This window comes from Caretta caretta, chromosome 1 (assembly GCF_965140235.1).
Source record: "Caretta caretta isolate rCarCar2 chromosome 1, rCarCar1.hap1, whole genome shotgun sequence".
Taxonomy (NCBI): domain Eukaryota; kingdom Metazoa; phylum Chordata; order Testudines; family Cheloniidae; genus Caretta; species Caretta caretta.
Genome location: NC_134206.1, coordinates 251,299,253 through 251,314,217, shown reverse-complemented (window position 1 = coordinate 251,314,217; position 14,965 = coordinate 251,299,253). Strand labels below are relative to the sequence as shown.

Genomic DNA, 14,965 nt, shown 5'->3' with positions numbered 1-14,965 from the left:
GCTCGGAGTCTGGGGTGCCCCTATTGTTAACCTTCAAGGAAAAAAGGAAGGGCTGGCATAACCCAGAGGTGAGTGCTTGGATTGTGAACAGGCTGGAGGTGTCAGGGAGCAGACTCCCACTCAAGCATCAGCAGGTCTTCCCCCTGGAGGCAGGGAGCTAACAAGGTGACTTGTACTCCTGGGTGCCTCGAGAACCATCACAGAAATCACCTTGGCTCTGGAAGGAGCTCACTCCAGGGCCTAGAGGAAAAGAACAACCTGTTGTCCTCTAACTGTCCTGTATTGTGCTCTCTTTGTGCAGGCCCAGCAGCACATCACGACTGATCGCGCAGGGAGTCACCGGCGACAGCAAGCCTACATCACTCCAACAATAGCTCAGGCTCCGTACTCCTTCCCACACAATAGTCCCAGCCATGGTACGGTCCACCCCCACCTGGCTGCGGCGGCAGCGGCTCACCTTCCCACCCAGCCCCACCTCTACACGTACACCGCCCCTGCTGCTCTGGGTTCCACAGGCACCGTTGCTCACCTGGTGGCCTCCCAAGGGTCTGCTCGTCATGCTGTGCAACACACCACTTACCCGGCCAGCATTGTCCACCAGGTTCCTGTCAGCATGGGCCCTCGGGTTCTGCCATCACCCACCATCCACCCAAGTCAGTACCAGGCTCAGTTTGCCCATCAGACCTATATCAGTGCTTCTCCCGCTTCCACAGTCTACACTGGATACCCACTGAGCCCCACCAAGGTCAACCAGTACCCTTACATCTAAACACTGGAATAAGAGAGAGAGAGAGAGAGACCCGCAAAGAGGGAGTGAGGTGGCTGTTTTTATACTGAAGAACATGACAAACAATGCAATGGGAGGCTCACTTGAAACTTGAACGAAGGAGACTTTAAGGGAGAAATGAGAAAGGAAAGAAGGAAAGAACTAATTCTACACTTTTTATTTAAAAAAAAAAAAAGAAAAAGGAAAAAAAAAAGAGTGAGAAAAATAAAACAAATACAAAACCATTCTGCACCAAACTAGAGGGGGGGAAACAGATGGACCCAAAGTGGGTCCTGTTTTTGGAGAACTTCACCAATAGACTTTTAAAGATTATTTTAATCTGATAATGAGCTACATTTAGGAATTTGTTGTCCAGAACACCTAAAACAAAATACATTAGATTTTTAACCCAATAAATCTACGGATTAGGGATTTATCCAGAATTTCAAAGGGATAATGCCCCATTTTTGCACTGGTCTCTGTAACCCAAAGGTGTGTGAGGTGTTTTCCATGGGGAAGGTAAAGGGAGGGGAGTGGACAGGGGTAGAGGAGGGGAAGGGAAGGATTGTTCCATCACTCTAAATTTCAGACCTAGCACTGATACGCTTAAAACGTTTACACACAAACAAGAATACGCACCATTTGTCAAGATCAGAAGCATTTGGAGCTATTTTTCCCTTTCTGTGAGCACCCTGGATAAATCCCTGAGAAATGTTATTCTTAAAAAATGTCTCTAATAGTGTATGTTAGATTTCAGTTTCTTTATTTTATTTTATTTGGAAATTTTCTTTTTAATCCCCAGCTCTTTTCGTGTAGGAGTAGAAAATTTCGCTGGCCCCTTGGTAGAATGTAGCACTATACAGTACGTACACCCTTTTTACTATATTGTGTTGAACTTCAATGATACCAATAGACTATTCCTCAATGTGATTGCACAAAAACAAAAACAAAAAAAACAAAAAAAAACAAAAAAAAATATAACATAGGCATGTAACAAATGTGATTGTCCAGGTATGTATGTGTGTGTGTGTGTGTGTGCGTGTGCTGATGCTGCCTTCTCTCTGTGGTGTGTTCCTCAGCACAGCCATTACAACTGTCACAGTCTTAGTTTTACATCATTCCCTTGTAGTGCCTTACCGAACTACAGATGCGGTTTAAGGGTTTACTTCCACTGGTACTCCTAGAAACTGACTGAGGCTAGTCAGAATTTCATCTGAGCTCTTCTTTTGTGGTGGTGTTGATTTTCTTCTTCGAGGTTATTTTTCTGCTCCTGTTGTTACTCTTTAGTCATTTGCCGATGTGCAGGGGTCAGGAAGGCTTGTGGGGGCTAGAAGGACATACCCCAGATATCTGTTTAACAATGTACAGGCTAGAAGTGACCAGATTGGTCATGAGACCCAAATGTAGCTGCCCAAAGGGTCAAAGGTTTTGTTTTTGGGTCTGGGTTTTTTTTTCCCTTTGGGAATAAAAATTTCCCTATCAGTAGTTTAATTCTCATTCTGCTGTTTGCTAACATTCTTAGAGGATTAGAAGAACAGATTCCTCCCATCCTTGCTTTACAAAGCTCTAGAGCGTTACATTGCCTGAGTACTATGTCAGAGAGAAGGGGGAGTGGGGATTTGATCCATCAGAGGGGGAATGCTTAAGGACACTTCCAGTAGAATGCCATAGATGGGGGGGGGGGGGGAAAGAAAGCAAGAGAATGAGAGAATTCAGTCTAGAGAGTTAAACTCAGGTTTCCTGAGTGAAAAGACAAAATTTTGAGACATCAAGGCCCTACCCATTGTAATGTAGTTCTGACCGTGTTCTTTCCCCTCCCTCATCCCATTTGTATAAAAGCTGTAGTAGAATGCTGTTTGAACTTGGTGAAAAAATTCTTGCTCTGGATCCTCAGCTTCAAAGGAACTCTAAACAGTCTTGTTTTCGGGTAGGTTTCCAAAGAGAGATTTTCTTATAGCTGAGAGGGTTAAGAGGGAAAAGGCGATAAAAATGGGTGCACCAATGCATCAATACTTAGAATTTCATATGTACTTGTGGCGGGGAGGGGAGAAGAGCCTAAGAAGAAGAAGGTTTGGTGGTGTGTTCCCATCAAAGATTAGGTCTGCATGGCCACTCAGTGCCACTATAGATCTACCTAAACCAAGAGCAAGGAGTGTTTCAAGGTTTACTGCAAGATGCTAGAGAATGGCAGGTCAATTGGCACAGTGAAGAGGGATGGATCCCGTGGATGGAGTTAAGGAAAAGGTCTCTCGAGAGAGAGAAACTGGCAAGACAGACAAGCACAGCTTGTCATGATCATGATCATGAGCATTTGTCCAGCCTTGAAGAAGGAAGGGATCTCAGTATGCATAGATTGGGCAAGATTATTTTATTTTGGCAAACCATCAAGTATCCCTCATGTTTGCCATTTCAGATTCATAAGCTATCCTTGCACTGTTTTATTTTACCATCTCTCCCTCGCTCCCACTAAATGTAATGTAAATCAGGATCTGATCTCTCAGCAGTCCATGCACCTTACATTCTTCCTTTAAAAAGACCACACTTTCCCATTTATCAAAGCCAGGAAATTCCCTATTCTCCCTGTACGTTTCCGTTGCATTCCTCTCATGTCCCATTGGTTCAGGAATGAAAGCGTCATGCTGCTTGTATCATTAAAAGGAATAATATTGTTATTTTACTGTATGATTGTTCTGATTATTATTATTATTTTATTATTATATTTTACTCTGGGTTTTAATTGCACACGCATTCCTGCATCTTTGTGTTATTTTTCTCTTAGTATTATTATTGATGTTGTTTTGTTAATTTTATTATGAATAGTTTCTCTTCATCAGTGGCATCAGAGGGGTTGCTGTGCCTGTGAGAACTGCAGGAAGAGAGGAAGATAGTTTTGTTCTGAGAAGACAAACTGCAGAGAGCATAGAGGGATCAGGGAAGGGACATGCCATAAGGACATGTCCTTTAGGGATGGAACATTATCCCACATGGCACCCCTGCATTTCAGCACAATGCCAGAAACTTTCCCTTGGAGGCAGAGACCAAACAGCAACCCACGTCATTTTCTAGCAGCAGGGCTGGATTAAAAGAGCATGAGGGCCCAGGGTCCATTAGGTCCAACTCACCATCACATTGTAGCAGCTAGTGTTTGCTGAGGCACTTGTGTGAGACCAAGACCAGGCCATGTCCCCATAAGCCCTTTAATTAACCCAAGCTGGGGCTAAGTATTAGAGCTCAGTTTCCCAGAGGGGCAAACAAATGGTTGGCTCCTCCGAAGGTGCCCTATCTACCCTCCAAGCTCTGAATGAGAGAACCCGAATGGAGGAAAGAATGTGATCCCCAGTCCAGTCACTGGATAAACAACACTGGCAGACACTGAAGTTAGTAGCTTGTTAAAACCAAGCAGCAGGAATAGCAAGGTACCTGTCCTGTTCTACCATTTCTGAAGACTAAAGGTGTGTCCATATGGCCAAGATATTTGGCTCGTGTTTCTTCCTCCTTGATATAGCTGGTCTTTTAATTATTACTTATGAAATTTTATTAAGCTTTTTTGTTGTATGGAATTATGTTTTCAGTTACATCTCCCACCCTTATTAAAGCTGTGGGTGTAGAGTCTGTGTAAAGGCCTAATTCAGCAGCACTTTTAATCACATGCTTGAGTGCTTTGCTGAATAAGGATGGACTTTAAGCACATGCTTAAAGTCAAAATATTTGCTTACGTGCATCACTATATTTGGGGCCAATAAAGCAGGGAAGAGAGGAAGGGTTGGTTTTAATCTCACTTACCAGAATGTTTGATTTATTTATTATGTTTTGCCTGTGCCCAGGTCTTTCTCGTTCTTCCACTATGCACGAATCTGATTTCTGTGGCAATAGGGTGACAGAGCTTACGACGGTGCATTCTGTGGTGTGAAGGAATGCATTGCAAAGTGGAAGGGGCAGTTGTTGGTCCTGTTCATGCTGAGAGCAGAGTTGGGCTAGCTATGGTTCTGATCCCAGTGCAGTCAGAAGCAGTGTTGCTGGAAGGGGTTGTAATAAGAATGAACAATGTATCCGTAATATTGTGTTTATGTTGCAATGCTAAGTGAGGACTGAGTTTTCTGCTGGGTAGGGAGACACAAAAAATGCCTTTCCCTCTCTCTCTCTCTCTCTGAAAATATAGTATGGTAAGGGCAGTACTGTTAGCCACACAGAGGGGAGACAATGTTAGTAGAGGAGCTAAATTTTTGGCAGGCACACGGTTGGTGCTACACAAGTAACAATTGCTGAATTATTTAGCTTGCAGAGACCTTTGGAGTTGAAAATAGGATTGATGTGTTTTGGAATGAGCTTGGGGTTCTTTGTGTGTGTGGAGTAAACTGCTTGGAAACTTGAGGTGGGAGGTGAATGGTTCAGTACTGGAAGTATTACCGGTGGTTCCTGGTTGGCAGTGACCCCTTTCCCCATCACAGTGTCTTGCTTTCGTCTGATGCTGGAAACAGGAGAGGTGAACAGACATTGCCTCTCTTAGAGCTGGACATTCAAAGTGCTGCTATGAAACCAGAATATACAAAGAGGTGGAGGGACTAGTTACCTTGAGCAGAATGAAACAGGATATTGGACGAGCTAGAACTTTTCTCAGTGTAGACTGGGCCAAATCCAGCTGTTTGAAGAAGGAACTACAATTGCATTCCCCTCAGTGGAGTTGCACCTGCTTATACCGGGGCTGCATTTGACCCTCTGGGGAGATTTTTACTCCCTCACGCTCCATAATAGTTCTGTCAAGAAACATTCCAGCAAAGGGACACTTCTGTTTCTGTCATGCTTCTTTTTTATATTCTCAAGGGATTATGCCTCCGAATTTGGTTTGAAAGAAATTCCATTACCAAACCAGAAGGGAAGATAAAACCCCATGTCTTTCTTTAACCAAAGAAGCTTCATAAAGAAATTTAAATAAAGAGAAAAAGAGACCCTACCCATTACAGATACAGAATTAAGTCACAGGCCCTGACTGTCAGGCAATAATGACACGCTATGGAATTCTTTCTTTCTTTCCTTTTCATTTCGTTTCTTTCTGTTTCTGTCACTCGTTTATGTTTTGATTAGCTAGCTTCTTGAGTGGAGAAATTCAGTCACACTAAAATATTGCTGCTATCCTAAACTTTAGAGGACATCAAAACCATTATGCTTCTCTCACTGTTGTTGTTGTTATTATTCATAATAATTACAATGTATCTTATCACTGGCAACAATGTGATGTTGAAATTGTGAACGGTGTAATGGGAATAAGCTTCCGTAAGCTCCCCATGCTTCTGTAGTGTTTAACTCTCCTGCTTTAGGACTCCGTTTGCAATCTCTGTGTGTCAGTGCAATGCTGTAGCTCCTGTCATGATGAAACCTCTGCAAAGTTGGGCAAATGCAGAAGAAGTGTTTGTGGAAGTGTGTGCAGGTTTGCCATGGTTTGGCAATCAGCCCAGCAAAGGGGTATGAAGTGCTGCTTACGGGCCAAGTTCTGGACCTGTGAGTGCAGGGTCTGACTAAATGTTCCTTGTTCGGGGAGTTCTGCAGCCACTGGGAGAAATAATCCTCTCCTTCCCTGACAGGGTGCAAAGCACCAGTGTGACTCAGGCCATGGGCTGCAGTAGCATCTGTACCCGCTGTGTTCCCCTTCCCCCGTGTGGAGGTTTAGGTCAGTGGATCTGCAGTTGTGGACACTCTGGCCGTACCCCCACTGATCCCCAGATCTCCTCTGCACTACTGTAGAGACAGCCTCTGACGATAACTGCTTTGCAATGTGCATGATGTGTGGAGTCCTCCAAATTCCCTCTCTGGAGTCTGGTCCGGTGCATTAGGATCACTTTAGTTCCTCTGCATTTAAGGCCTCAGTTCTTAGAGAAAGGAAAATGGTACTGAGCTCTGTGCATCCAGTCTTTGAGTCCACATGCTGTCATACTCTTTGAAGCCAATGGGAATTTTGCCTGCATGTAGACCAAGTTAAGACTATCAGTTGCGTTGAGCAAAATACCTTTTCTACACACTATTTTACAGCAAAGGTCACAAATGTTTGTCACACTACTGTAAGCTATAGTGTCTTGGCTCGTTGCTGTAGTATTGTCTTTAAGAATAGGTCCAGCCCATGCTGCCTGCCCTGGGTTCCAGGTACATACTATGTCACCATTAGATGCTGTGATGCCAGCCCTTCAAAGTTTGCCATTATAGTCTGTTGCCACCCAGAGGCTGCAGCCCTGCCCAGCCCTGAAGCTACTTAATTGCATTGGGCAGTGTCACTGCAGGGTTAGAGTTCAGACCAGATGGCTAATTTGGAACTCAATCCTGCAGGTGCTTATGCCCGTGAATAACTTTCCTCCACTTTGGTTCCAGAACATTATTGGAATCACTCACGTGTGTAAAGTTGCTCAGGTATGTAAATGTTTGCAGGATCCAGCTCTAGATAAGCAGACAAAGACTGATCTCGGCAAACACAAGTTGCTCTCATAGGAGAAGGAAACACACGTTTTGCATCAAGTGTGAAATTTGAATGGGGAATTAGCTTAACTTTTCAGGAGTCTTACGAAGCATACTATGAGGCTTTGCTTTCTGCCTTTATAGAATCAGATTGAAATTTACATTTCTCACGTACGGGTTAGCTTGTCCTTCCAGTTTTAGCAGTGCTGCTATAACAGACTCTTCATGTGCGTATGAAGGTAAAGTTTTTGTTTTCAATCTTTTGCTTGTCATAGTTAATCCAAGAAAGGCAATACTAAAGGTATATTTTTTCCAAAAATGATATTTTTTACTGCACTGATAAATATTGTGACATCTCTGATCTTAAGTCTTTAGCTGTAGGGGGAATTATGTGCAGATTCACATAGATCTTGTAAATACTTGTGTGTGGGTCTGACAGCCAGGGACTTTTTTTTTTTCTTTCTTTCTTAAAAAAAATAAATACAAATAAAAATCAAAAGGTTTCCTCTTTGAGACGGAAAGAGATGGACAGCAATGCTGAGTGCAAAAGAAAAGCTTATCCCACTTTCAGAACATAGCCAAGGAGCTTTTGCAGTGCTGGCATGGAGTTGATGATAATGCGGACATGATATTGATTTTTTTTTCCAGTGAATTGATTGGAAAGGAGTAAGTAAGTTAGAAAAGCTTTGGTCTGGAATTCTGATCAGAAATGCTGTTCATCAGCCACATGGCACCTCTTAGGGTTTTGTTATATTTTGTTTCTTAATTCATCTTTGTCAACTGATTCGAGGCTTGTTTGCCTGGGTTCTAGGTTGGTCTATATGTGTTCTACTGTTCTAGAACTCATTGACTCCATTGGAAGCAAACCCATCTGATCAGGATTCTGGATTCTGATTGGTTGCAAAGGTATTCTGGCGCTGTGGTGGAATACCTTCCATTTTTTAAAGAAGGATTTAGATACACTTATATTACACAAACTGTGACCTAATGGCAATAATTACCTCAAATGTGGGCATTCATCCTGGTTTTAGCCTTTTTGAAAATATGTAGCCAGCTTGAACTTGGGTTTCAAAGACTATAAACTTTGTATGGGCGGAATAATGATAAATGCCCACCCTGGTCATTGTTGCTTGAATGAATTCTGAAGACCGTGATTCTTTAAAACAAAAACAAAAGAAACCAAGGAATAGATTACTCTTTTATGTATTGTAATCAATTGTTAAAATGCACATGTAAGTATATATGTTTATAGCTACTGTAAAATGCTTTGGCCTTCTAGAAGTTATTTAATGAGTCACATTTTAAACCAATATGAACTGAATAACAGACTGTGGCTACTTAAAGAGTTTTCTGGCTACATTTTATAGTTATTACAGTGTTTTATAGTTTACATTTAAACTGGTACTTTTTAAGGGAAATTTCTGTTTGTAAATGACACCTTCAAAAACTCAATACAGCTGCCTCTATTTTTTAATTTTGCCCTTTTAAAACAGAAAAGAGCAGGTGTGTCTTTATTATGTATATTCTGTTTTGAGATATAACATAGTATTGGAAAGTGAGTTCTGATCAAAGAATCCACCTTATTCCAAAGTATAGTTAAAAAAACCGCTCCACACATACTGAAGTATAGTCCAATACATGAGCTATTTATTTTTTAATAACAAACTTTAATGAAATTCCTTGGGTTGAAGCATGGAGCACAATACTTCCAAATCAACTATCCTCTGTAGGACCATAACCTGGATGAAGATACCTGTATAATGAGAGAGAAGGATATTCAAAGGAAGGGCTGTATTGTTTTGTTCATAACTCATTAGCTGAACTATTGATTCCTGAACTAGTGAATCCCTATTTTGTTTTGGGATTGTTGGTTGTTGTTTTTTTTTTGTGTGACAGCCACTCAGAGAGGCAATGCTGTAATTTGGCCTTCATTCTGTTCATCCCTTTATACAAGTGACTCCACCTAGAAACATTTTGAACCAGTGAACTAACTACAAAATCCACTGACCATCTCTCTGTAAACTTTATTAGCGAACGGTGGTACCCTTTGGTGTTGTTTTGTTGTTATAGGTTGTCGTATATTTTGCATTTTGATGTAACCTCTTCTTTTTTTTTCAGTCTCACTTCACCATGAGTATCTGTCTAGTTTTGTCTTTGTTTTCTTTCAGCTGGGTAACCAATGAACACAGTGTCAATGTCTTGCTGGGCAAAGTAGTACTTTTAGATAATAAAAGTACCTGAATTGGCATTTTAAAAAAAGTCTGTCTGAAGTACTGAGCTTCAGTTGTGGCGCTCAGGTAATCTCAGCAAAGCTCCTTGCATCTTTCAGTGAGGCCTGACACAGCTGCACTGTTGATCTGGGCAGTTGAATGAAGTTACTAGAAAACAACAGTGATACTTTACAGTTAGGCCACTGTGCTGCTGCTGGTAAAATCAGTGTCCAAACTTCCCATTGACTTCAGTGGGAGCAGAATTGGTCCCTAGCCCCTCCAGTAACTCCATTCAGTGCCAGGTACCCTCACTGTAACTCACATTACCAAAGTGATAACTTACCATGACTGGGGTTGCCATTTGGTGAACTAAATCGAGGACTGTTAGTAGCCCTTGGGCAAACTGGAAAATGTCCACCCCCTAACAGGCCACAGTCACAGAATCAACAGCCACTAACCATTTTGCTGTCCTCAGCAACAGCCTGTTCTGTCTCGTTGTGGCACGAGCCAGTCCTGGAAATACCAGCTCGATTGGTTGAAGGAGCTACAGAGTTTTTTAAATACTTTGGCTTGGAACTTGTAAAGCAAGAAGGGGTTTCTAATACTGGCAATGCACATCCCTTACAATCTGAATGGTTACATATAGCACTTCTGTCCTCAAAAAGGAAATAAAACATTCTTCAATGCTTCCACATTTGGTGGTTACATACAACACTTCTGTCTTTTTTTTTTCTTTATTCCTTATTTGTTTGGTTTTGGTTTTCATATTCTTAAAATGATACTTCCATGGCTATTCCAGGGCACAGCCATTTCAGTTGTAGAAAGTATCTGCTCATCCCATGTGTTTCACCAACAAAGTAAACAAGGCATTTTGGGGGTATCAGATTCTACTTGCACAGAATTGGAATGTAGCTTGTATATTCTATACCAAACCAAATTTCTGAGAGGAGAGGAAGTGTAATGAATAGCTTTATTAAAAGGAGAGTGAGAGAGAGAGAGAGAGAGAGAGAGAGAAAGAAAGAAAGAAAGAAAGAAAGAGAAAGAAAAGGGCATCTTGGAAGTTGAAGAGTCTAGATGAGGGTAGCTAACTAAAACTAAGAGGTGAAACAGTTTTTCTAAATAGTGAAATCCTCTTATAAAAAGGGGAAAGTGAGAAAATGTTTTATATTTTTTGACTGTCCACAAACCCAATGTACTCTAGATGGAAAGTGGAAGTTAGCATACGCTGTGCCAGAATTGTAAAGAAGAAGAGAGGAAAAAAAAACATGAAAATGTTGTAAAAAATGCAAGGGAAAAGATGCCCTCTGGCCCCCACCCAGAATCTTGGATGGTTCTTTCTCTACAGTGTCATCTCAGCCCAGTAACCCCATGAAAGCCCTGATCCGTTGTGTTCCTCCACTGTACGGTTTCTGTAATATGAGTGTTAATCTTTGTGAAAATTGTATGCAACAGTATTTTCTTGTGTACTGCTTTTTTCCTATGTGAATTGTCCCTCTTTTTTTCTTTTCCCTTTTTGTCTTTTTCTTTTTCCCCCACCGTTTTATTTTTGGTAAATATGTATTTCTTCTTTTTTAAAAAACAAACAAACTGATGTGTTGTAGACCTATATGTAACCTATTCCTTAGGCTCATCTTATAGGTATGTTATAAGAATGGATATTTTACTTGGCTTTAGAATGTTTTACAAGAAAACTAATTCTTAACCAATCAAGTTCTTGCTACTAAAAAAAAATGCTTGTGTTTTTCATCATGACGTTGTGTGCTTCTAATTAATAATCATTTTCGTTGTAGAAAAATGGAGTGAATTTATATTAGTCTTGGAAACTAATAATAGCATTGTAAATTTATGAGATGATTTTAACAGAAAATACATTATAGAAGAATATAGTTATTTTAATTGTAATATTACTAACCGTAGGGTGAGAAAGGAGGTCCCGTTGTGGTGAACTATGTTATAGCTTGTTATTCACGGTTTCTTTTTGATCATTTTTTCGGTCTCTGAGGTGAAACGAGTTATTAATCAGAATTTGTAAACTCACATATGCATATTGTATATGTGTAGAAATGTAATCACACTTTGTCTTGGAATTACATTAAACTGTTTTAAGTCACTGCAAAGTCCATGTCTGTCTGCCTGTCTTCCCACTGGCTAGGATTAGGTGTGAATATTTTATGGGGGGGGGAGGGTTGGTTGGGTGGGTGGTTGCTTTTTAACAGCCCTTGGAAGTCTTTGGAAAAGACTAACTTCAAAGGGAAATGTTTTTTTTTAAGTGACAGTTTTTAGATTTGCAAGACAAATTAGATAAATATGATCTTCAGTAGTAGTGCACTGAGCTCAAGCTTCACCAAATCTAAGCAGATCTAAGCTTCACCAAAATGGGGGGGGGGTGCTCAGATCTGAGGTTTGGATTCAAATCCTTCTCTAGTTCCCAGGCACTTTATATTATTCTTATTGGTCTGTGGTAGTTAGAATTAGTCACAATTTTGGTTCTTCTCTTTGTTGCCTGTGAACTGCATTTTCTTCCTCTCCCCTCTCTAGGGAGTTACAGCTTCACATTAAAGAGATCATCCAGACTATATACCATTTGAGTGATCACATCTCTCCTAAAGCTGCTGCCCACCAATATCTGACATCTGGGCTGGGTCAGATTTCATCTCTAGCTTCAGTAAGGAGCAGCCTGGTGGCAGGATTTGTTCCGTAAAAGGTCCTCTATTGCAAAACATCATCCTGGAGGAGATCAATCCGTGTCCCCTCAACAACCTGTTACAGTACAAAACCCACCTGTTGGGGTTGGTGCCATTTCCTTGATATGGGGGTTGATTTTTTGAGGCTCTTGGGTTTCCTTGCCTCCAAATTTGTTTAGTTTTGTCAGGCTACATATTCTAGCTAGTGGCTTCTTCAAGTAAATTTTAGTGTTGTATACTCTGGCCTCTCCTGGGGGGTGCTTATCTGCCTTGCCATATGCATCTGATCAACGGGTTTAACAAATAATGTCCCTGGAATTGTACCACACCAAAGGTCAGTGGTCTTGAGCTCCTAAATAAATCCTGAGGTGACACAAAAGGTGTTTATCCACAATAAATGTTTTGGGGCAAAGCCAAGACTCTCATTTTCCCGGCTGACCCTAGGACAACATTCTATCTCAGAGATTTTCTGTCTAGAGCATCAAATGAGTGGTATAGCTTTTGTCATCTTATCGGTAGCTGTTGGAGCAGGTGAGCAACAGGAGCTCACAGCATCATTCTACCAGCTGCCTTTTCATGGGGTAGATTCTGTTGCAGCAAAGCAATTAAAGCAAGTCTATCCCTACCCCCTTACCTTGAAATTTGTGCATGGGATTTAAAAGTATGTACTTAAAGTTAAGCATGTACCTAAATGCTTTGTGAACGGGGATGGTTTACTGGACTGGGGTCTTAAAGAAGAGACCTACCGGGGCAGATTCTGATCTCAGTTACATGGATGTAAATCCAGAGTAACTCCATTAACAAACATAGAGTTGCTCCCTATTTACATTGTAACTTTAATATTTGTTTTAATAAAACATACTTGTGTAATTTTAAAAAAAATTAATTTCATTGTTGGAGACATAAATAGGATTAAAATGCATTGGAGTCTAGGAGTGTGATTTTTTTTTTTTTTATCAGTTGTTCCCAGAGGGAAACTAATTTCCATAGCTCAGCAGGAATACCTCGAATGCACCTTTTCATGACTCTTGGGATGGCAGGGAGGAAAAGACCAATGAGTTTATAACTTACAGACAAAAGGCTGAAAGTGTCCTTAAAGGACAAAGAACAAAGACCCAAATTTGGTCTGTAGACTTCCTAGCACCAGGGCATAAGGATACCTTGGGTTTAATTTCCCAGGCTTGTGTTCTGATCAGTAACTTGCTCTCATCTCAATTTGTATGTGCCTAGGTTTATTTAATGTTCACTGGCTGAAATTCTGACCCTGTTGAAGTCAATGGGAGTTTTGCCATTCACTTCCAAGGAGACAGGATTTCACCCACTATTTCTATCAGGAATTGATCCTGACTTGATCTCCCTCCTCTCGGTGTGTGTGCTGTGCTGGGTCAGGGATGTGGAAAGCCCAGAATGCATAGGGACCACCATGTTTGTACTGTGCAAAGGGAAGGCCATGCAGGAGCTTGGAGATATCCCCAACACACTACTGAGTAGTGCTCAGCAATGGCTCCCTCTATGGCACCATAGAGGGGGTGATGTATGGGTGAGCCAGAGATGTGGAGCTTGGGTCCATAAACTACCTGGATCCACTGCAACCAATGCTGTGAGGGAGTGACAAGCTGTGAAGCTGTTGCTGTATAACCCAGGGACTGTAGTACTGTGCTGGTCAGGTGCTTTTCAGACTGGGAAGAGTCTATCCCTCTACTCCCATGCAAAGCTGGTTTATTCAGGGTGGGAAAGGTTTTCTCCAAAGACAGAAGGAGGTGCGTGTACACACATGCACGTGCTAGGGTTGCAAGGTGTCCAGTTTTCGACCGGAGCGCCTGGTTGAAAAGGGACCCTAGCGGTTCCAGTCAGCACCACCGACCGGGCTGTTAAAAGTCTGGTTAGTGCAGGGCTGGCATGCTCTCTTCCTGGCTCCGTGCAGCTCCCCAGAAGTGGCGACAAGTCCTCAGTTCCCTCTAAGCTGCATGGCTGGGCGGCCTCCCAGCAGGCTATCAAGTGCCACGTAGTTCAGGTGTCCCTCCCCCCACTTCTGCATTGCTCCTGCCCTCTGCTGTGGAGCTGCTCCTGGAAGCCTCCTGCTTGCTGTGCAGGGCGGGGGGGGGGAAGGGGAAGGACAAGAGGGGCGCTGATGTCAGGGTATACCTCTCTCTCCACCTCTGTACCCCATCTCCACAGAGCGGGGAGGTGGTGGGGGGAGAGTACACGACAGGCCTAGATGGAGGGAGCTTCCTGGCAGCTGCTGTTGTGTCTGAACGTGCTGATCTACTTAAAAGGGCAGTGTACATAAAGTGGGGCAGCGTACTTAAAGGGGCAACACGCATCTCTGTCTCACACGCACACACACACACATTCATACTCGCCTCCCAACACATACTTGTATTGTTGTTGTTGTTACTTCTTGATACTTCTTTCAAAGTGTAAAAAGAAAAGGAGTACTTGTGGCACCTTAGAGACTAACCAATTTATTTGAGCATGAGCTTTCGTGAGCTACAGCTCACTTCATCGGATGCATACCGTGGAAACTGCAGCAGACTTTATATATACACAGAGAATATGAAACAATACCTCCTCCCACCCCACTGTCCTGCTGGTAATAGCTTATCTAAAGTGATCATCAGGTTGGGCCATTTCCAGCACAAATCCAGGTTTTCTCACCCTCCACCCCCCCACATAAATTCACTCACCTGCTGGTGATAGCCCATCCAAAGTGACAACTCTTTACACAATGTGCATGATAATCAAGTTGGGCTATTTCCTGCACAAATCCAGGTTCTCTCACATCCCCGCCACCCCCATACACACACAAACTCACTCTCCTGCTGGTAATAGCTCATCCAAACTGACCACTCTCCAAGTTTAAA

The 14,965-nt window shown here is 42.2% G+C and overlaps 1 protein-coding gene across 2 annotated transcripts in view; it reads left to right on the top strand.

Moving 5' to 3' along the window:
• Positions 1-11,534, top strand: part of HIPK2 (homeodomain interacting protein kinase 2) — a 186,674-nt gene extending 175,140 nt beyond the window's left edge. For both annotated transcript variants that reach the window (XM_048831139.2, XM_048831132.2), the window contains exon 15: positions 302-11,534. In XM_048831139.2, coding sequence (XP_048687096.1) covers positions 302-769 — 468 coding nt within the window. In that variant the 3' untranslated portion in view covers positions 770-11,534. The remainder of the gene's footprint in view (positions 1-301) is intronic.
• Positions 11,535-14,965: the final 3,431 nt, after the last annotated feature.